At 40.5% G+C, this 22,146-nt stretch overlaps 1 protein-coding gene across 3 annotated transcripts in view; it reads right to left on the reverse strand.

Annotated features, from left to right (window-relative positions):
• Positions 1 to 562: 562 nt before the first annotated feature.
• MXD4 (MAX dimerization protein 4) overlaps positions 563 to 22,146 on the reverse strand; it is a 39,491-nt gene continuing 17,907 nt past the window's right edge. For all 3 annotated transcript variants that reach the window (XM_074904398.1, XM_074904397.1, XM_074904396.1), the window contains exons 4-6: positions 7,573 to 7,687; positions 4,343 to 4,502; positions 563 to 3,357 (exon numbers count right to left, since the gene is read on the reverse strand). In XM_074904398.1, the coding sequence (XP_074760499.1) occupies positions 3,209 to 3,357; positions 4,343 to 4,502; positions 7,573 to 7,687 (424 nt within the window). In that variant the 3' untranslated portion in view covers positions 563 to 3,208. The remainder of the gene's footprint in view (positions 3,358 to 4,342; positions 4,503 to 7,572; positions 7,688 to 22,146) is intronic.

Consider the following 22,146-nt stretch of genomic DNA (forward strand, 5'->3'; position numbering starts at 1 on the left):
TCCTCACCTGCTAAAAAGCACGGTCATGACACAAAATGGCAGAGCTGCCAAGGCAATGGTAGCATCTCGCAGCAAGCAGTATGCTTTTTGCAGTCATGTCGGGATTACAGATACCGTTGCGCGCGCGCATGCATGCACACACATGGAGCACACACACAGATATCCAGCTTAAAAAAAACCTAACAAAAAGGTGCTATGGCCACCGGTAGTGCTGCGCTGGCTGCTCAGTAGTAGGTGAATCACGTCCCTAAAGGAATGTCAGAGCCCCAGTTGTCACCACGGGTCAGCCAGGGCAGGGCTGGACTGCTGCACTGCGCAGGGGGGACAAACCCAAACCGGCCACCAAACCCGACACCTGGAACAGTTGTGCCACTGCCTTCAACTGGGCGGCTCTGTCCGAGCTGCAGAAAAGGGGGCTGTGCCTGAAAATACCACCTGAAATTGGGCTGCACTTCAGGGAGAATGACACATGCAGCATGGTGTCATTTTTCTTTACCGGCATAATAGCCCCCAGCTGTAATAACTGAAAAAGTAAAAACAAATAAACCCTTTTTATTTCCACTCAAGATTATTCGAGTAATTTTTATTGAAAATATAAGATCTACAAAGCCATGGATACCCAGCGTGGAAGAACTCATTAAGTTAGCACATTCATCTTTAAAAGGAAAATTTCAGGTCGACCTAAGGTACAATAATGTTCAATTTAAAATCTCATTTTTCCTTCTGTAAGTTTCAAATCTCTTTTCGTTAGGAGGTTCTGTGCAAGAGCTGCTTGTCATGAAAGGAAACACTTTACAATTCATGAATGTGTTCATTATATAATAAATGAACAGCAACAATATACTAGCCTTTTTTTTTTTTTCCTGTTAACAGTCGTGTGTTAAAGTAAACTCTTTTTTTTTTTTTTTTCCATGATTTGGAAATTAGTTACATATGCACCAAAGGAGCTAGTAATTTCTGCTGCTTGTCAGCTACACACAATGAGTATATTGCTGTGTGCTTTCCCCAACAATGAGGATTTTAGTAATATGCAAGGTGTATAGAACGTAATACCAAAACCTGCATCACAGAAAAGGTTAATTGTTTTCTTATTCAGCTGCCAGAGTTTATAACCTTAGGCCCCTCCCCAGAGCCAAAGTAGGGGTGGCCGTCCATTAGGTTATGTAAATTAAACATATACATTTTCCTTGTTGGCAATTTCCAAGCAGTAAGCGAGAGTGCAAACAAGGATCTGTAAGCTGCCACAAAATGTATTCATATTTCTACTCCGTGTTGTAAGAGCCAAAGGGAGGACACGTATGTCAGATGTTGAAAGAACAACTGAATCTTTGTTTTTGATCATTATGGTCAGTCTGTCATGAGGTCTTGTATCTGAATGCTAAAAATGGCACCACACTTGGACATCCCATAGCCTTACACACTACGTCTGTGTTTCCCTAGCCACTGAGCACTGGTCTCACAGAGACCCTGACTTTATAAGCTAACAAAATATAGATTCGGGTGCTGAAGAATCCAAGGGAGGGCTTATACAAAGACAATTAACCCTCGCACCAAAACCTAATTTTATGATTTTACTTAAAGCCACACTGAATCAGTTGTGAGAGGGTGAAGATATAAATACACCTCTCTGCTTCATCCGTAAGAAGGTGGACAACTGACCATTCGAACAGAGGGTCTTGAAACAAAGCTTAGTTGTCCTTTAAACAATGAAAAGGAGAGGCATACATAAATGGTCACCAAGGCACAATATGACAAAGGTGAAGAGTCCCTGAGACTCTGGTCTGGGTCTGTACCATTCCCCTCCCTATACAAGTAAATGAGAACATTTAGGAAAATATAATACAAAATCTCTTACAGGAAATATAGACTACACTTGCTAAAATCACTTCCCTAAAAGTGTTTATAGCTTTTTTCTTTTTTTTTTTTCTTTTTTCTTTTTTTTTTTTTCTTCTTTTTTTTTTTTTTTTTTTTTAAAAGACCTTCTTTAAACAGATAATGCAAAGACTGGTCCATTTTTTTCTTACCCGGCAAGCCAAGCTCTAATGACTTCACTAAGCAGAAGTTGTATTAAAATACATCTTCATAGTATTGCTACAATTTGGGTAAATATGTTCTGAACAGCTTGATGAGTACTAAATAAACTTTGCTGTTTTACAGCATACATTTTAATTTTTTTGCACTTTTTTAAGAATAGAAAATGCAATTATAGTGTGCAAAAGAAAAAAATTAATTATCTTCTAGCTGAATACTGTAATTTTAAGCCATGCCTTCCATAAAAATGTATTGACATGTGTAAATAGAAGAAAAGAAAAAAAAATACAAGCAAACAGAAATTTCATTTCCTTGCAAGGAAAGATTAACTATCACAAACTGGATCACTTGAATGTTGTATTCTTCAGACAAAGAAATGAAAAAACAACCCGAAAAAACACTGAAATGCTTCAAATGTCATCCATTCCATGATAACAGGTTAAAATCGCAGTGTTGCTTTCTACTACTCCCGTTAACATGGATAGAAAGATTTGCTGCGCGTTGGATACTGAATACAAAAAAGCAAAAGAAAGTTGAGATCATCCCACATGAAGTCATTATTAGAGCTGGCTTTTCCCCCGTTTTGAAGTACAGTAGTGACTTGTAAATATGACCTTTTCTAAAGATCATCTAAGATTTGAAGGTTTATCTGCCTGCTTCACCCAAACAACAACTGCTGAAAGAATTTACTCTATAGAGCCTGCTATACAGCATTCAAACTGGTTTTTTTTTTCATTAAAAAATACCACAAAAAGTAGTTTTAGGTTTTTGTATCTCTGAATCACTAACACATTGTAGATTCCATTTATTCTTCCATGTTTGAAAATGGTTTCTGCAAAATTAAAATAACTGTCAAACTCCCTTACGCCATGCTTCCAAAAGTTTGAATTTAATACTTTTTGAATGGAATGACATAATTTATTTTCTTTAATTTGCAGTATGGCTACATCAAGCTAGCTTTAAGTCACAACTGTACCTAACCACAGTTCTCTGCAGCAAACCCATGTTTTACAATATCTAATATTGTGGTTACAGTGCAGGGAACCGTGGGTAAGAAACCTCCATGTCAGAGTATTGTGGTTGGGGTTTCCCGGAAGAGTGGCAGTTGACACCTCTGGAATATTCATATTTAAGTGCTTCAGTCAGATGGTCCTGAGTTGAACGGGTAACTCAGGCACTATGAGAGCCTGGCATTCAGTCTGCGGGAATGTGTGTAACCTCCGTCACTCGAACCGCTTTGCAAACTGTAGTGGTCTTCAGCATCACTGGCACTTCCAATACTGTCCATTTCACCTGGAGTAAACTCCATTCCTTCAATGTCTACTTCTAAAGAAAACATAAGAAGGCACATTTTCAGAATGGCAGCGGTTGTAGCAAGTAATCATGGGCCAGAGTCAATCAACGTTCAGGTGAAACCTGAATCATACTTCATTTTTTGTAATTAAAAAAAAGAACTGGAACAGTAAGTCCTGAGGAAAGGATCATCTTGTCCACCTGAGAATTAAAATCCCTTCTGTCCTCATCCACATATATATACTGCATGACATCAGTACCAAATGCTGTCTCAGAACTGCTCCAGCCTATGCACAGACACCGATTTTAAAAAAAGCCCAACCCTCAAAGGCTGTAACACTGCAGCACCATTCACAGTAATTCCAACCTATACAGGTGTCGGCTAGTAGTGACTGTGGTGTCGCCATCTGTCCACCAGTAACTGCACCGTGACCGACAACTCATCTCCCATAGGCCCTGAAACAGTCAGCCCGTGGGACTGTTCAGGCACAGAAAAACTTCAAATGAGAAAATAAGAAATGGTGACAGGCAGCTTGAAGAGCTCTGTCTTAAATGAGAACCAAATGTAGAGAACACTTGGTGATCATTACACAGAAAATATTTTAAAATTTCACAATAAATGATGTGGAATTAATTTATTCACACAAATGAATTAAGACCAATAAGATCTTTTTTTTTCCGAGAAGGAAATATTATTCCCCCTTTACCCATAATTACACTAAAAATTCAAAACATTAAATGGTAATTGTTTAAAAAACTGGCAAAAACACATGCAGTATAAATAGCTTTAAAAATACATGCAGTATTAATAGCATCAAAACTGATTAGAAAAGAACATTTTTCAAATAATGTAAAAAAGATGCAGTAGGTTTTTATTCTGCAAATCACATCATGGAACAATTTTGTCTGGGTTTTGCTGAAAGTTTGATTTTACTTCTAAGTAATGTTTTCTTGCTTCCCTGTTTCCCTTTTCCTTCCTGCTCCTGCGACCCGCCTTGAGAAGCCCTCGTTCGGTTACCTTGTTCAGAGTCAGTGGATATTGTTGATCCCATACTGTCAGTGCGGATACGCTCCATGCCCTGCACGGATAGCTGCTCCAATCTGCGTTTGAGGTAGCGGTGTTCCCGCTGTAATTGTTCTTTAATATTTAGAGCTTTTCGGTCCTGTTCTTCCAATTTCTTAAAGGGAGAGAAAGATAGTAAGCTGACAGTTTTTACTCATGTTAAAACATAAGTAACTTCAGATCTTCTTAAAAACAGTGATTTTAAAGCAATTTAAATATTTTAATTAATATAAATTAACATTAAATTAAATAATTTTAAATTTTTTTTGTTACCATTCTACAGAGGTCATTACAATATAAGCAGGCTAGCCCTGAGCTGAATTTGTTTCAAAATAAGATATATGAATATGGGGGGGGGGGGGGGGGGGATATCCCTCAGCAACTCTCTTGCCAGCAGCAGACATTCTTCAGCTAAAACCGAAGTATTGTTGCCTTGGTTGTGGGGAATATTTAAATCATTTTGTCAGGCAAAGCTGGCATCATCTTTGATAACTAGAGCGCAGCTCAGGTTTCAGTCAGAACGTAACGCCTCTTTAGGTGAAATAAGAGACTTATCACCATAAAGGAACCATTGCGAGCCTCTTGAATGCTCTCCCTCCTACCGCAGGCCATGGAAATTTTTAGCATTTAGAAAGCTTCTCTAACAATAAGCAGTATTAATTATATATAGTAGGAGGAATTTATGAACAATTCTCTTTATTCTTGCTTTTTTTCCCCCTTGAACTTCTGCAGAGCAAATATGATAATTCTATGATAACCTCCTACAAAATCAGTGGTATTAATCCAAAACTTCTCAGCATTCAGCCTGTGAAAGGATCCTTCCACACATCTACCCAAAATCTCCCCTCTGCTTGAATAAAAGAATGGATTCATTTTTTGAAATGAAAAGAATACTTCACACCTGGTAAAATGTGCTGCACTGTTGGTCCAAATGTGATAACAGAAATATTATCTTTTAAGATTTCAACTGCACCCTCTTCCAAATCACTGACAGCCATTTAAAAAAATTGACTATATAATTAGGGAAGAAAGGGTAATGAGTATGATGGGATCAAAAGCAGGAAGGACACACAAATCATAACACCTAATATTATTTTTAAAAATTATCTAACTGATGAAGTAAATTACAGGTTGCAGCAGAAAAAGCTTTCATAAGAAAGACCAAATTTGTCTGTGAGCTGTGTTTACATGACCACTGGGCTTGAGATGTGCAGGGAGTGAATACAGCTGTTGACAATTCCTCCCTGCCATCTGAATGAACCTGTGCTTGGTTTTCTGAGGAGAGCGGAGTGGGACAGTGCACACAAACCACAAGCAAAACAATTTCAGAGATTTTGTTCTTCCAGTGCAAGCCTGAAAGCAAAAGTATTTATCTTTGAAAAAATAATTGGCAATATTGAACTGAGCAGTTAGTTTCCTGTCTGAATGAAATCTAACTTCTGCAGCTTTGTGTTAAGCCCCCTCCCAGGCAATACAGTATGTAGATATGCATCATATGTGGATACACAATGTTATGATAAGAAAAGGGGTTGGTACATCCATGTACACAACAAACCAAATATGCCCAATTGATCAGATTTCCTTTTCCTCTATTTTCCTGGCTGCAATCCCAAACTCTTAACAACTATTTTAGGAATTAACTCAAGTGATTCATATCCAGGAGACTCAAAACCATCCAATCTTTCAGGGCCAGTTTCAATATATGGGGGGATGTGTGTGAAAAGTTCAAAACTGATGACTGTATTAGAAATGGCAGTCAGGCATTGGCATGCTGTGGCAGTGCAGCAGGGAGGTAGCTGACCTGACAAAGGGGAGCAATTAAATGGCAACCCAGTTAGGGTAGGTTCAGTTCAAATGTTAAAAAGAAAGTTAAGCTTCAATTTCAGTTTTCAGAAAATGAGTCCTTGGTATTGTACATGATGGACTTGAAAAGAATCTGTTCCTAGCTTTTTTTATCAGCAGCTGAAATAGTAACTACATGGCTAATCTCTCACACTTGCCACTTGTAAAAACAGTTTTTCAATTTGTATGCATAAGCCCATGATAGGGGGGCAGCACAAGACAAAAACCACATGCGGTGCCTTTCATGCATGTTAGCCTGAATTATAAACAAAAGGCCAAAATCTCAAATGGTAAAAACAGGGGTTGCCCAGCTGGAGTAAATGTGCTTATAAGAGCTGAGGAAGTAGCTCAGTAAACTTGTTTGCAAGAATGGTTTTGCTTAAAGTAATCTTTAATTCTTCATATGATATACACCCGTTTCTGCAACTGCAGAGAATCTTAATGCTGTGTAACAGCAGCTGTTGTCCAAAATACTCCAAGATTACTGGCAGTGGTCAACCTCTCCTGACACTGTTCTTGACCTGTTTCCCTATAACACTGAAAAAATGCCAGATGAGTAATTATCGTCCTGGACACAGCAGCAGAAACCTGTTCTTTAACTTTCACATTTGATTACCTGTTTGTATTTTTACTGCATATAACGCGGTTCCCCTGAAACTAAGAAAGTGAAAGTGGGAGTGAAGGTGTCATTGAAGAGAGGAGGCCTGAGGAATAATCCTCTTTGAATTACCTGTGCAAATGTATAACCCGCACTGCTCCTGTATCACAAGTGAGATTTTGGGTTGGTTTTTGGTTTAAACTTGTTACACCCATGAAATGTGCAAGGGGAGTGGCAACCAACAGGAGACTGCATTTCATTTTTGGTTTATTTTAAATGATTGTCAAACACTACAGGATCTGGTCATCAAAATGTGTAAGAGAATGAAGCTTACTAGTAGTTACAATCCCTTTGACTCCGTTAGCTTTTCGATCATGAATGGATCTGGCTTTTTACATTGAAATCAATGCAGTACAATGCTACTTTGCTCAGTCCTTAAATATATTAATCAAAGAACAGCTTTGAGACATATATATAATTTTTTTTTAAAATACAATGTAAACCATTAGTAACTAAGCAGAAGTCACAAAATCACCATTTTATGTATCTGACACTGCAGGGTAAATTGCAAAACACAAAAGCTTGACATAGTGACTGAAATCCTTGCGACTAATAAAGGCCAGTATATCCAGAAGACTGGACATATGGATATGGATTTTGTGTGAAAATTAGCTTCCTCTCTATGGATACACATTCTGGAAGATTCTGCTTTAAAAGAAATAAAAATATGGATTAATGTTTTTACCTTGATATGCATCTTAGCTCTTTTCAACAGACTTAGAGTGGTGTGTCTGGTGCTGTCCGGCCCAAGAGGCACAAGCTGTTTTAGCTGTTCCAAATATAGCCGGAGTTTAGCCCGCCTGAAATTATTAGAAACGAAGAGCGTTGTAGTAAAGTTGCACCCGAACAGCATATCCTATATGCAAACACCATCTGTCTGCAGGATCTCTGTGCAGAACTCGATTCAATGGTGGCTTCCTTTCCCCTCCCTTTGGCAAAGTTTCAGACTGAAAGGTCACTTGAAATGCAGTAATGCTGCTTGGCACATTCAGAGACTAGTTTCCTACCTATATTTCAAAGCCGTTTGCTCAGTCTGCTTAGTCCCATCTTAACGAAGGAGGAATACATTCAGAGACTGGAGACATCCAGACAAGGCTGCGCACTGAATCTACGGCTAGATAAGGAATTAAAACTGGGTCTTCACTCCAACCCAGTGATTTTTGCAGGCAGGGACAGAGCTGTGGGAGGGAGGGAGCAGGGAAGCTGCAGACCCCGACTCCCTTCTCCCCCATTAGCCCTGCCTGATGCGATAGGACACACTCCTGCTACACAAGGCGAGGGCATCCATGCAGCTCTGCACAGCTCAGAGCTCCTTCCAGCCATGGTTTATCAATATATTGTGCCAGGGAGGTCCTGATGCTCCTTCTCCTCCCATCTACTGACCCACAGTCCTCCTGAGAAGGAAACATTTCTCCTCTCAGTGTACAGCCAGGACAACCTTTATTACACAAAAGAAAATACTTCCATCCATACTGGGTCCTGCTTTCTCTCTTACTCCTTTGCAAGTATCACTACTACTGCTCTGAACAATCTCTCCTATACTAAAGAGGATAAATGAAGTGGTATTTCTACAGATACTTTGCTTCCAAACTTTGTCTGCCTTTGAGAAAGATGATGGCAATACAACAGTCCACGAAACAGTTGCTTCAACTATCCAAAACAAGGCAGCAGCAAACCAAAGAACAGTGTGGGAGTGTGCTTCTACAGTTAAATCCAGAAGAAAATCTCTCCTGGTTTTAATGCACAATTCTTGAGCAGGAATCTATACAGTTTTGCAATAAGATAGAAGTGGATGCAGAAGCGCTTACATGAGCAACATCTCTAATATTTTACTTTCTGCCAGCCTATTGCAGATTGAACAAAGCAATGACCTGGAGCATGCCGACATCCCCCACAAAGCAGTAATAGTAAGTGAAGCGGATCACAAGTGTGAGATGAATAATCATCTTTTTCAAATCTGCTCGATGCTGCATGAAGGAAACAAACTTTGCAGGAAACGTAACGCTTCTGGTCAAAAATGAACTCTTTTGAACAATCTGTTCAGAGCCAGAATTCAGCATCAGTGTCTGAAATGCAGCTGCAGAGGATTTAATATGCAGCAAATGACAAATTACGCACGTGTAATGGGAATGATTAGTGTAATGTGAAAACAACCTGAGAATTAATGGGGAAAAAACCCAGAGCAAAATAAAATCTAATTAAAATACAGTATATTAATGACTATACACTCACACATTTAGTTCTGGCTGCATATAAATCAGCAATGTATTAGATAGGAAATCAAAGAGCATTTCTATAAAATTGTTAATTCTTTCTTCAAGCCACTTAGGGAGAAAGGAATATCAGTGAAAATGTGATTCTCAAGAGAAAACTGATGATAGATTTTTTTTGTTTAGGCCCAGGATTTGTTTTTAAACACAAGGCTCTAAATTTAACCACCTAAATGCTTTTATTTAAACAACAGCTACAAAGACTGGGGTAAATATTCACAAAAATAGCTCCATCATATTGAAAAGCACCCCTGTGGCTGCTAACTTAAACTGGGACATTGATCTTTAAAATAGTGAATAACCAGAATTAGACACTACTGGTATTTATACAGAAAATCCTTATCAGGTAAATTTTTATTTCTGTGTCTGTATCCTCTAACAACTACCTGGCTGGTTCTGTGGTTTAATTAAAAGAAACTTGCTTCAGGGACTAAATTCAAATAATCTTTTTGGTTTTTAAATGGCCTCTAAACACACACGCAATCATCTGCGTCACTCGGCACAACTTGGATGCAACTGTATTTAGACAGCTGACGAGAAAGTGGGGACTGAAGATAAAGGAGGATGTGGCAAGGAAGAGGACAAGAATAATATCCAAGTAGTAAATAAGAGAGTTAAATACATTGAAATGGAACAATCAATATACTTAGAGTAATTAAACATCTGATGAGGAATATACAGAACTGTTGATCTGAGATCTACTTAATATTAATCCTGGAAAACGTTAATGAAACCATACTCATCTGCCTCTGTTACTATTTGAAGAAAGTCTGCTTACCACAGGGAGAAAGTAAGGACTTACTGCACTTCCTTACCATCAACAGGGGAGTTAACAGAAACATTACCAAGATCCAGTGGGCACAGCTGTGTATCTTTTTAAAGCACAAATGCTTTTATGTTACCTGCCAACCAGGTAAAGCAGGACTTTACAGAAGTGCCATGAAGAACACGAGACTGAAGCCAAGAATATTTTCACTGACAAATGAGAAGAATTAAAAAGAGCTAAATATTAAAAAAAAAAGCTTTAAGGCATTCTCATCACTAACAACTGATAGCACTAAATGTAATAAACACACTTGCTAAAAGACCTGCTCTGACTTTAGCTGTTTTTTTAAAAGGGATTTTTTTTCTTTCATTTAATCACTCAGCACCTACAAATCCATTAAATATTTTAAAGCATGAGCTTTACGCAGACCTTTACATAAAAGCAGGCATGTTTATGTGGTTAATTCGTATATTGTAACACAACAGCATAATCGATGGCACAGATTGTGAACGTAAAAAAAAGCAAACCAGCCCACCACAATTCCTGAGGTACTAGAGTAAATAACCCCACGTTTTTCATTTGCACATCTTAGAAAAAACTGTAAGAATGTAAGAAAACATTTCAAGCATGTTATGCTAACAGATCACACCAGCAGGAACAAGGGACTCAAACTTCACAGCAGATAAGTTGTCGTGTACAGACTCTGCCAGCACTAATTTCTCTATTTTTCTGCAGAGACCTGACAGCTTTCGCTTTTTCTCAGCTGACTGTGAGGAAAAGGCACTCACAGAGGTAATCGCAACTGGAGCTGCTTTGTGTTTTGCAGCTGATGCCTTAAATTCCACCTAGAAAATAAGCAAAAAAAAGGCAGCCTGGTCTCCTGGTCTCAGAACAATGGGGTAATGATCTCTGTGCATGAAATGTGGTTGAAGTGGGTTAATTATGCTCTGCTCCAGCTTTGAAACTCAACTGTTACACCTTCACCCACACAAAGCATGGTGTCAGGCCAGGACACCGGTGCCTACAGAAACAGGCACTTTTCTCACCTCATGTGGATGCACAGAAATATCCCCCTTGTCACTGGTACTGAATTTATCAGGGAAGGTAAGGATCTAAAAAAAAAAAAAAAACATCCAAAATCTGAATCCTCAAGCCTGCAGCTCTCCATTTTGGGAACAGTTCGATGCATGGAGAGAGGTGCATGGGTGACCTGTCTCTGATTTACCACATTTGCCTTTGTGCCAGATGATAAAGGAGTTTCAGATGTTCAAGACATCCGTGTTTCTCCCTAAGCAAGCTCACAACACAGTTCTCTAACTCTGCACTATAGCTTTTCTAATGCTTAACAAAAATGCATTACTAAGCCCACAGAGTTAGTCAGCATTTCACAGCAGTGGCCATGTCTAGGAGCAATCAGGTGGTTCATCATGTTCACATAAAGGAGAAAGCAACTTGGTGACAACTAACGCAATGGCTAGCAGCTGGAATTGCCTTGAACTGGTTTTGAATACATATAAGCCATGATGGGCAGTAGTGGCAGGTATTTCAGAACTGATAGCAAAATGAACCCTGGAGCCCCACAACTTGGAGGGACAAAGAAGCAAAACAGTGTTGGTAATTTCTGCACAGTACAAGGACATCCATCAGAAGTTCATTTGAAGACCACTCACTGACTCTAGTCCTCAGAGACTCCAGCTTGCTCCTGTGCTCAGCTCTGAAAAGGCAGGAGCAGTGCTGGCCAGAGGAGCTATAGTTCACCACTTCTCAAAAAACGACTGCCATGCAAAAGTAAATTAAGATCTTCGATCCTAACAAATTTCAAAATTGTGTTAAAGGAGTCTATTAAATACTGGTCAATAAGCCTCCCCATACGTACGAAACCCCAGACACAAATCCATTTTAGTGCACCAAGAAATGGAATACTAAGATGCAGAGAGAAAAAAAAGAAACAAAAAAGCCTATTGTTCACACTGGATAATCTTCATTCCAATGAAACTGCAACAATTCCAAGAAATTCCTACAACTACTTGATGGGTGGTTGCAATGGGAACAGAATACTCCTCAGTAGGGCCAGATAACAAGAGGCGATGGCTTTGGAGGTTCAGCATGGACATTAGGAAACAAAATTTTTATTAGGCCAGTGGTGCACAATCAGAACAGGTTGCCCACAAAGGCTGTAGAAGTGCAGTCGTCCTTGGAGGATTTTCAAGATTTATGCAGACAAAGCCATAGAGATTCAGAGGGCCCTCCAATCAACATTTCTATGAACCTATAAATCAAAGATTGCTTATAAAGCTGTAGCATTTGACTCACGCGATTGGTCCCACTCATGTAACAGCAAAACACCCCCAACTGTGTGACTTATACCTGTGCCAGTCTGATTGATACAAAGCTGGTAGGATTGTGAAGTGACCTGATTCACCTGCAGTCTTTCCACAGGGGCTTACCAGGGCTTTTTTAGATCCAGCAGAGCAGATAGAAATGCTGCAGCTAGTCCGACAGCAGTAGTTGTTCGGGCAGTAGTTGCACGGGTTTTTTTGACATCAGCAAAGGTGTGTTTCCTAAACCATTCAAGTATAAATCTAGAGACTTTATCTGGAAGCCAGTGATCTGCACAAAGCCATCTGGAAAGGCAAAGTGCACATCCAAAACAAGTTGCTTAGTCCTCAGCATGGCCTGCCTCAGCCAGACCTCAGTGAAATTAAATGGCCATGGACACTCATGATACAGGGCGACAGCACTGTGTTCATGTGAAACATCTGCCTGTCGATCCCCCCATCCTGGCTGGGCAACCCATGCAGACAAAGCTGCCGACAGCCTTCCGTGCATTTATGGTAGGTAGCATGTGGTAGGCATTTCCTCAAAGCTGCACCTGAAGAGATAAACAACAGTTCTGCTGTTGACATCGTGCTGTTACTTCCAGAGATCACCTGCAGAGAACGTCAAAAGGGCCATGCTCATCTCTTTCTCAACAGTCATGGTCAAGAGCATAAAACTCACTATAGAGAAGTCAAATTCATGACAAGTGTTCACCTTGTACATCCTCAAGGTCTCAGTCCACAGCCTCCCCAAATTAGAATAATGGCTCTCCCACATGTACCCATTCTCTGTGGAACCAAAGCTGGCCGTAGAAGGGAAGGAGCAACTCTTATCAGCAAAGTTTGTCATCCTGTGGGAAATCCCAGAACAGCTCTGTCTGGTCCACACCCACTCCCTCCTACAAGCAGATCACTCAGTCAAGACATGAAGCTGTCCTGGCCATACTAGGAGGCATTTTAGAGCTGCAGCATATCCAGCTGATGGGTCGTAAGGATCTGGAAGGCTAGGAAGTGGACAAAAAGCCACTAAATGTCAACATTCCCATACTGCATGCTCTGAATTTCCCTTCATGCTGGCTCCAGCAGAAGCTGGCTGGGTTAGACAGGGTGTTGTTGCTTCAACACTCACAGCCCAACGTACCTCACACCACAGTGCATCACACAAAGCGCATGCAGATATGAAACAATACTTGCCTCACAAGGCAGCCCTAACTGTGCTTTCTGAAAGATGCTTTAATGCTAAAAATGCCTGCATGGCTGAACATGTGTTTGTATTTCAGATGTCCCAAATTTAGTCTACTAAACTAGCTGTGTGTACAGGAGGTTGACATACTCCCGAATCAACTGCTAAATATACTTGCTTGGTGATGTTCTGAAAAGAAGAGGACACTATAGATCAAACACTCAAATAACATTGAAAATGCAATCATTACAAGCTGCACTAGTGAGAACAACAGATACATTTGAAATAGATGCAAAAATTAAAAATTCGTCATTTTTGTACATTAACCATTTCAGTCCAAAAAACAGAGAGCCTCAGACTCTATCACAGGGCAAATTCAGTACAAATTTAATACAAACAAACCCCCCACTTCAAAGAATATAAACCTATTTGAAATTAATCTAGAAGAAGACCTATTACTATGAACTGGACCGTTACCGAAGCATTTCAGATTCCTTCTCTCATGTTTCACATTTTTTCCCACATTCAATCCTATCCTGGTCCTGGTGCTGTGCATTGAAGATAATACACAAAGGTTTAAAAATACAGAGCAATTACTAAATTTTTCATTGTTGCATAATGACTATGTAATCTGGCTTAATAACATACATAGGATAAAGTCAGAGAAGAATCTCTGCACCAAAAACTCACTTCTGGAGTCAAATGTTCACCAGATATATTGTGAACCAAAGCAGTCTGGGCTGAGCCCACAACGCTGGGTCACAGACCCCTGTAGTGAATTAATGGTTGTGTTTTATCCCTAAAGAAGGGCGATTTTATCTCCCTACCAGGCATGAAATTCAGCATAAAATACAGAAGTGAGCTAACTGCAATTGTAAGACACTCGTGTTTTTACAGGAAGACTCTTCACAGTTTTATTTATGAAATGCAAACACCTGCATACAGGGAGCACTCAAGTTTTAGACAGAATCAGCGACCACAGAAGCTCAGGACCCTTTGTGACATGCACTGGTCAGGATGAACACAGGCAGCATCATTATTCATAAACTTATCATTATTTCAAGGCTTTTAAGAAAGGCAGACCAGCAGTAAAAAATTCCCCATTGTGACTTTAGGATTCACTTGCCACAAAGGTAAATGAGAGAGGAACTCTGCCTGCCTTCTGACTCCAACCCTTTCATACACAGTAAGTCAAGATCTCTTAAGGGCTTCAGCTCTTTTTACTTTGTGCACAGTCACACTCTTGAGCAATGACAGAATTTTGTTGCAAATGGCTTTAACGGTACTGAAAATTAAATGTGTTCATATTATTTCATATATTCCTGGATATCATGCCTATACATATAATGTAGGTAAGCATATAATTATACTCCCCACTCTGCTCAGAAGTTGGTACTCAAGCATACTTGCCTCACTCCTCTGTAAGCTAAAAATTTTCTTAAAGTAAGTGTCAGGAATTATATATTTACAGCTCTACAATACTTTTTATAAGCTACCAAAGATGATTCTGACTAATTAAAACATATTTGTTTATAAACACATTTAAAGAGATTATATGTAAATTTCCATTTTAAAAAATCATAGAAATTCAATCATATATAAATGGTTCTAAAGAAACCTATTAATGGTCGACACAGAATTTAGCATATCTTCAGCAAAATATTAAATACAATGGAAGATAACAACCCTGCACTGAAGTACAAAATCCTGTCTCTTCTGTATTTATTTCAGTCAGAAACACTTACAAGACTTTCTACTCTACAAAGGATACCTCAAATACATTTTTTTCCCAAAAAGAAGCTCTAGCTTATACTTAGGCTGCATAATCTATTTCAACCACACAACAAATTTGCTTTAGTGAAAAGGAAAGAAAACCTCTTAGTATTAAAGCACTGTACCATAGCAAGGCACCCAGTGTGCCGATTGCTACGAGATGTGTGAAATGCTTGCTCACAGCTGAGTGCCTCAGAGTCAAACCCAGAAAATTCAGTAGCACCCTTACAGCAAACCTCTTGGCTTTTTATTATCCAAGAAAAGATAATTCAAACAACAGCGTTCTGCAATAGATGCCATATTTTTTTCCATATTAAGAACAAAATCCTGAAGATTGTGCTGCAGGTGAAGATTCATCCAAGGTTTGTTCCACGTGGCATTTTTTGTCCACGTCTAACACCTCACAGAGGCCTCTGCAACTAAATTCAGCGACAAAGCCCGGGAAGGCACTGTGGCAACTAACAGGCAAAAAAAGCCGTGAGTGCCTAATTGCAGTGATTGTTAGTGAATTAAATGCAACAGCCCTACAATCAGTGCAACCGCCTGCTTTATTTACTTTATTATTAACTACATAGTTTCATCCTCTATATGCGTTTTCAGTGTGCTGAATATTTTTGTGCATTTGTTTCACTAAACTGAAACCAGCCAGACAGCTTTACCAGTCAGGTAGCTGGTGGTCTTGGGGTACCTCTGAAGTATCCAAACACATGACATCAACTGCCTATGAAGGCAATGGCTGCAAGTTCATCTTACCATCAATAGCTTCCAAAGAGCCACTCCTGCTATGAACTTATATCATCTCCACATTTTCATGTGAATACTGCTCAGAAATGTCTGGTACTGTTCCTAACGCTAAGGAAGGCAGAGAAAACCTCTGCTGCCTGATACACAGCTTACCATTTCAGTGTTTTGTGCATTTTATCACTCTGAAAAATATTTAAGTTCTCTATTTCACTGTATATAAATGCACACTGCAGCATTCACAGTGCATTTTATTTACTTTCACTTAGTGTCACTTCAGCCCACTTGCTGAGCCAAGACTCTGCACTTTAACTTTGCCTTTTTACCTTCCAAAAGTTGCAGCTTGTTCATGTTTTGGAGCATACGCGTGAAGCCAGAATTTATTCCTACATCTTTCAGCAAACATAAGTTAAGGGAAGTATCTGCAGTGCCACAAATGTATGCATTTTTGGCCAGCTAAGCCTCTTGGCAGCAGCGTGCAGAAAACTATCTGGGATGCAAGCTGGGGACAGGTGAATACTGGGTGGTGTACAAGAGGGAAGCTGCTGACTCCCAAGAGAGGTGATGCCTGGCAGATCTTGCTGCTTTCTCCATCCCTCCAGTAGCTCCCTGCTGAGTGCAATGACAGCTGCCTGTCCTAAATGATGAGCACTGGGCTATACCATTTCTTCATCTCTCAAAATGCCTACAAGCCAACTTTGATGCTCCTTGCGCTCCAGTTCTCACCAGAGGGTAAGCTGTGGTGGTCCATGTACTGCCATAAGCCAGGGGCAGCAGCTAAGATGGGCAAACAGCAGCAACGCCCGAGGCTTGCTTTGGGCTGGAATGACCCTGTGAAGCAACCTGGACAAGGAGAGACCTGACTGGAGCCTCAGCAGCTGGTGGCTGGCCAGACTGCCCACGTGCTGTCCCTTCAGAAGCGTATCTGACAGCAGAAGCAGACAGACTGAGCTCTGTGACAGGTCCCAGAGTCACATCTGACTTTGGCCAGCAGAAGAAATAAAAGCCCTGTGGCACAGTTAGTGCCCATTGTCATATTGTTCCCGGACCTTCTCCCATTCAGTTCTCCTCCCGCTGCAGAGAGTGAGCACAAGCTGCCAGAGAGCTGTGCAAGGTGTGACACAGGCATCCCTCCAACCTGTGCCACCCCTCCGCACACTCATCCACAGGCCTGAACTGCATGTCGACCAACCCAGCAAAACCACAAAACTAACCAGTCCTTTTCCTTCAGGGGCTCATGGCAGGCACTCTGAACAGCACTTGGGCAAAGCAATGCACAAGCAGAACCCTGTCAGCAAGGACTTGGGGCAGGTGGGACACTAGCAGCTCTGACTGGTATCTGGTTTAACTGCCGGGGAACCGTGGCCTCAGGCTCTGCAGTATTAAGAGCTGCAGGACTGACATCTAACCACCCTCATCTCCTCTCCTTGTTTTTTTTCCCGGCTCCTCCCTCCAGCCAGGCTTGTTCCCACAGCTTTCCCCAGGCTTCAGCCATCCCACTATCTTAAGCTGCTCTTATTTGAGGAGCAGCCATGAAAGGTTTAACAGCCCTTCATTGTCTCAGGTTTCGGTGATAAGTAACAGCAACATGCAGAAATTTGAGACGTGCTTCATGGGAAATGTCAATAGAAATTTACAAGCTATACAGGGATTCCCAAAAGCATCACAAGCAAACGTAATGGCAGCTGGATACCACTTGTCTTTCCTGGACGGTGACCATCTCAAATTTACTTGTACAGGATTCTCAATCCTTTCACCAGAAGCAGTAAAATCTCTGACCTTGCAAGAATCTCAGGCAACAGAAATCAAACATTATGAAAACAGCTGAAATCCCCTGCAGTACATTTTTGCCCTTGTATGGATTTCTTTTCCTCTGCAAAAAAGGGAGTTTCTAACTAATATTTTAGTATTTCAGCCTTCAGGTTGTGCTCATCTATGAAGAACAGTTTTCTATATTTTAAACCTTCAAAGTCAATGTCAGACAAATACGAACAATTCTTACAACTATAGAAAAGGAATTTGTTCCAGGTGTCTTCTATTTTTAGCCCTGTTATCTACTGATTGTCTTTTGATATTCACCTCTCAAATGCTTTTAAGCAACAGCAAGAGAGGTATCACCTAGTACCATGCGCTCAGCATCACACAGTACCTACCTAATACAGACAGATGAACAACAGTGCCTTGTGGGGAAATAACACGAGTGATGGAAATACCACTGTGCATACTTAAAAAGAGAGTCCACAAAAAAATGATCAGCCACGCTTTTAATAAACTTATTTAATACTTCATTCATCCATCCTTTCACCCATTTGTTTCGCACATTAGAATGCACACATTGCAACTTAGTAGTCCTCCTAAATTAGACCTCTCAAACCCATCTGTCTTACTGGCACTCAAGTTTCTTAGATTACACTGCAGGGAGACTTAAGATTTTAAGTTTGTCTGTTACCTCAGAATAGTGTCAGACCCAATTAGATAAGGAGAGTGCCACTGCAGGATCATGCTATTCCAGTACCAAGCAGTTTTAATTCCCACTTGAAGTTACACGGATGTACACAAATACTTACACACGCTCCCCACTGAAAACCCAAGTGGATTATGACTCGCCACCATTTACATGGCTGTGGTAACACTTTGGTCCTCACCAGCAGCGGAACACCACAAAGCAAATTTGAACAGCAAATCCAAACCCACGACCTCGATCTGCAGTTCTGCAACAACAGGTGTGTTTTCATTCGGCACCTTTCACAGTACTAAGTAATTTGATGAGGACTGTAGAGTGTAGGTCAAAGAGAACTGCATTTATTTAAACAAGGAAAAGCTGCATAAGAACAACAGGTTTGCACTAGGTTTACACACAGAGGGGAGCAGGATGATAACTATAATTTTCCACAAATTAACCATTCACAAAAAGGTGGTTGAAGAGGATGGAGTCAGTCTCCCCCACAAGTGGCTCCGGGGAGCGTATATGTCCCTCTCACACAGCGCTCAAGGCACAAGGTGCAGCATGGCTCTGCACACACAAGCTACACATTTATCGACTGACAACACCCCAGAGCAAGTCACTGCTTACAAATCAGCTCATGGCTTGAAACCGGCTTTAATTATCAGACTGTTTCCCCACATCAAAATGCTAAGCAAGAACATCGTGTCTCAGGACAGCTGCCAACAGGAAGGATCTTAAAAAAAAAAAAAAAAAAAAAAGGAGGGGGGGGTGGAAGACTACAATGCTTAGAGAAGCCTAGAGAAGTTGAGCTGTAGCACAGCACTAAATGAAGAGAGCATGGTACAAGGCCTAGTGAGCTTTTTCTGCCTAATTTTAAACCTCCCTATAGACCTAGTTATTTTATACATATGTCAAATGAGGGGAGAAATGTGTTCAAGATTTTTTTTTTTACACCGTTGTATAATGCCAAATTAAAGGAGAGACAAGTCAAGCTGAATTATTTTAGCTAAATTAAAAACATGCATTGCCACCACACACTGAATGCAAGGCCTTGGGATGGCAGACAGCCGGAATTTTCCCAAGTTGAATTGAAGAGGGTGAGATATTAAGATCTGCAATGCTGGATACCTGTGACTGTAGTTTTATTGTCTATTGCACCTCTATATCCAAATGCCAAGTAAATACCAAGTGTCCAATTTAACTAGCCTGACAAATGCTGTAGGAACTCCGCAGTCCTACTTGCACTAGGCACCAGGAACAACAGCAATTCACACCCCAGTTTTAAAACCTAATCAGAGTTCAGGCAACTGTATCTCCAGTTCAGCACCTAAACAATCACTTTCTCCTTCTCAGAGGTAGGATGTTTTAAGCTCTGACTGGGAAACTAAGTATCAGAAACTCATGTTCAGTGCTATGTCTTACTTTCATTTGTGCTTTTGTTAATTCTTCCTCAGCACCTGTACCTACCAAAAGCTTTGTGGTCATCTTAGAGGGAATAACTAATGGTGGCAGCTCGAGCATGCATGAATGAAGTTAATTGGCTTTTGGGGAAGGAGGTAGTGAGTGGTGCTGTTTTGTACTGCTGTAGATAGTTGAGATGTCCTCCAACAAGACAGTTGGGGTGCCCTAGGATGACAGCTGGGTGCCGTTTCAAGCCAGCCAAAGGCTGGTTCAGACCCCAAGTGAGAACACCAAAGGAAAAGAAGTCGTCACCCTGAAGTAATTAAGAATACATGTCCCCAAATGCCTTGCTGTACACCTCCAACCCTGTCATTGAAACCTTGTAATTAGAGGTGGATAGAAAAGACGGTGAGGTGTATATATAAACAAATTTAGAGGAAGGATTAAATGCACTGACAGTAATTAAAGATAGCCTCTTCAAGGCTACAATGAGTACTCTTACTTTCATACGAATTAAAAGCTGAGCAACACTTATGTAATATTTCCCCCCCCAAACAGTGACAAAATCTGGCATCACGGGACAGTGGAGAGTTGCAGATAGCTGACAGTCCTGCCTCAAAGTTTAGATTTAACTTGCCACAACACAGATAGTGCCTTGTTTACAATTTAATTTCCATCCTATTTCCCTTTCCACGGAACAGTACAAAGCTGGTTGTCTGTGCCAGACAGGGTGCAGTTGAGCAGAATCTGAAAAGGATCCATTTGGGGATGATAAGGTATGGAACAGCTTTTAAAAACTCTCTCCTCTTTCCTCCTCCTCCTCCTTCTTTCTTCCCCACAAAACTCAGCCCAGATTTCTTAAGTGCAGTGTCCTCAGGTTATCTGGCAATGGAAGGAAGAGCCAGAAGTTTGGATCCACTTGCCATGTGAGTATGTAAAGTCAGGCAGTGGGAACCAAGACACCTGACAGCCTATTTCAAATACCTCTTAGCACATAGACCCAATAACTGCTTCTGGTCAAACACACACAACAAGCTCCCAAATTTCCCTAGCAGAAATTATTTGCTCCACCCATGTTGTTCATTTCAGCTGTCAACACAACAGCACTTACCAATCAGGATCAAGTCAGCTTTCTTGGGGGAATTACAGGGTTTGCTACCTTTACATTTTGTAAATACCAGCTAAAGTGGTATGTAAGATACAGAGTGTCTGTACAGCCGGTATTTGCAAACATTGATGGTACTCCTAACTTCAATAGGAGCTGCTGAGTTCTGGCAGGAACTACATGCCAGGCAAGCCTCTTATTTAGCACCTTGCATCTTCACTTAGTTATCTAAATTGAAATATTAACGAAAGAAAAGCAGATAAATTTGTTAGGCATTAATCCCAAGGTGGCTGTTGAGAGAACTCACGAGTAGTTCTCCAACCTTTTAGAGACATTTTACCACATTCAGATGTAGTCCTTGACTGTTCCCCAAATCTTCTCCTTTCTTGCTGTAAGGTAGAATCTAATGTAAGCTTTCTTAACGTAGGGCACGGAGTCTGTAACTAAAGTTATTACTTTTTAAGTTAGAAGCATTGCAACAGATGACCTCATGCATATACATCCAAGCCCACACCTCTTCTGTGTTGGCTACACCAATCTCCACAGACTACACAATTAGTTACGCTAATTTGTACAGAAAAAAAATTGTATAACGTAAACTAGAATTAAACAATAATTATTAGCCACTTGATATCCTTTGACAAGTCCTGTCACTCTGCTCTATTCTCGTAGGATGTGTATGTAGCTCACTACATGTGTTTCAGTTCCCATCTCAAAAGACAGCACTCTGAAGTCCCAAACAACCCTCTCCTTCCAAAAATAAGGAGGGGTGTGGGGGGGCAGAAATACCCATTCTTGTGAACTGCACAGTTCTTTAGGACAAGAAAAGTCAGTTTTAACTGGATCACATGCATAGTTTTTATTTGGTTTTGGTTTTGTTTTTTTCAAAACCAGCCCAAATTAAACTGTTGTAAAGTAACAGCATTATGCTTTTTCACATTTATGATCTGCTGGCTAAATGTTCATGCTCAGTATAGTTTCTGGAACCTTAACTGCATCCTCTGTAGCTGCCCAGATATGATGTGGGGTTCAGCTTGCAGGCAGGCACACACAGATCAGTCCCACAGCCTGCCACATGCTAAACCACCATGTGTACTGAGGGGAAAAAAACAGATTAAAAATTACTTGACCTGCAAAAGAATTCTCTGTAGTAAATCTAAGCACAAGTGTCCACCAACAGAGACCACGAGGGAAAAGCAGTATAAGCTGTAACAGGAAAGTACACATTGTTCCATCCAGAAAGAGACATTCTGAGT

The sequence above is a fragment of the Athene noctua genome, chromosome 4 (genome assembly GCF_965140245.1).
Source record: "Athene noctua chromosome 4, bAthNoc1.hap1.1, whole genome shotgun sequence".
In the NCBI taxonomy this organism is placed as follows: domain Eukaryota; kingdom Metazoa; phylum Chordata; class Aves; order Strigiformes; family Strigidae; genus Athene; species Athene noctua.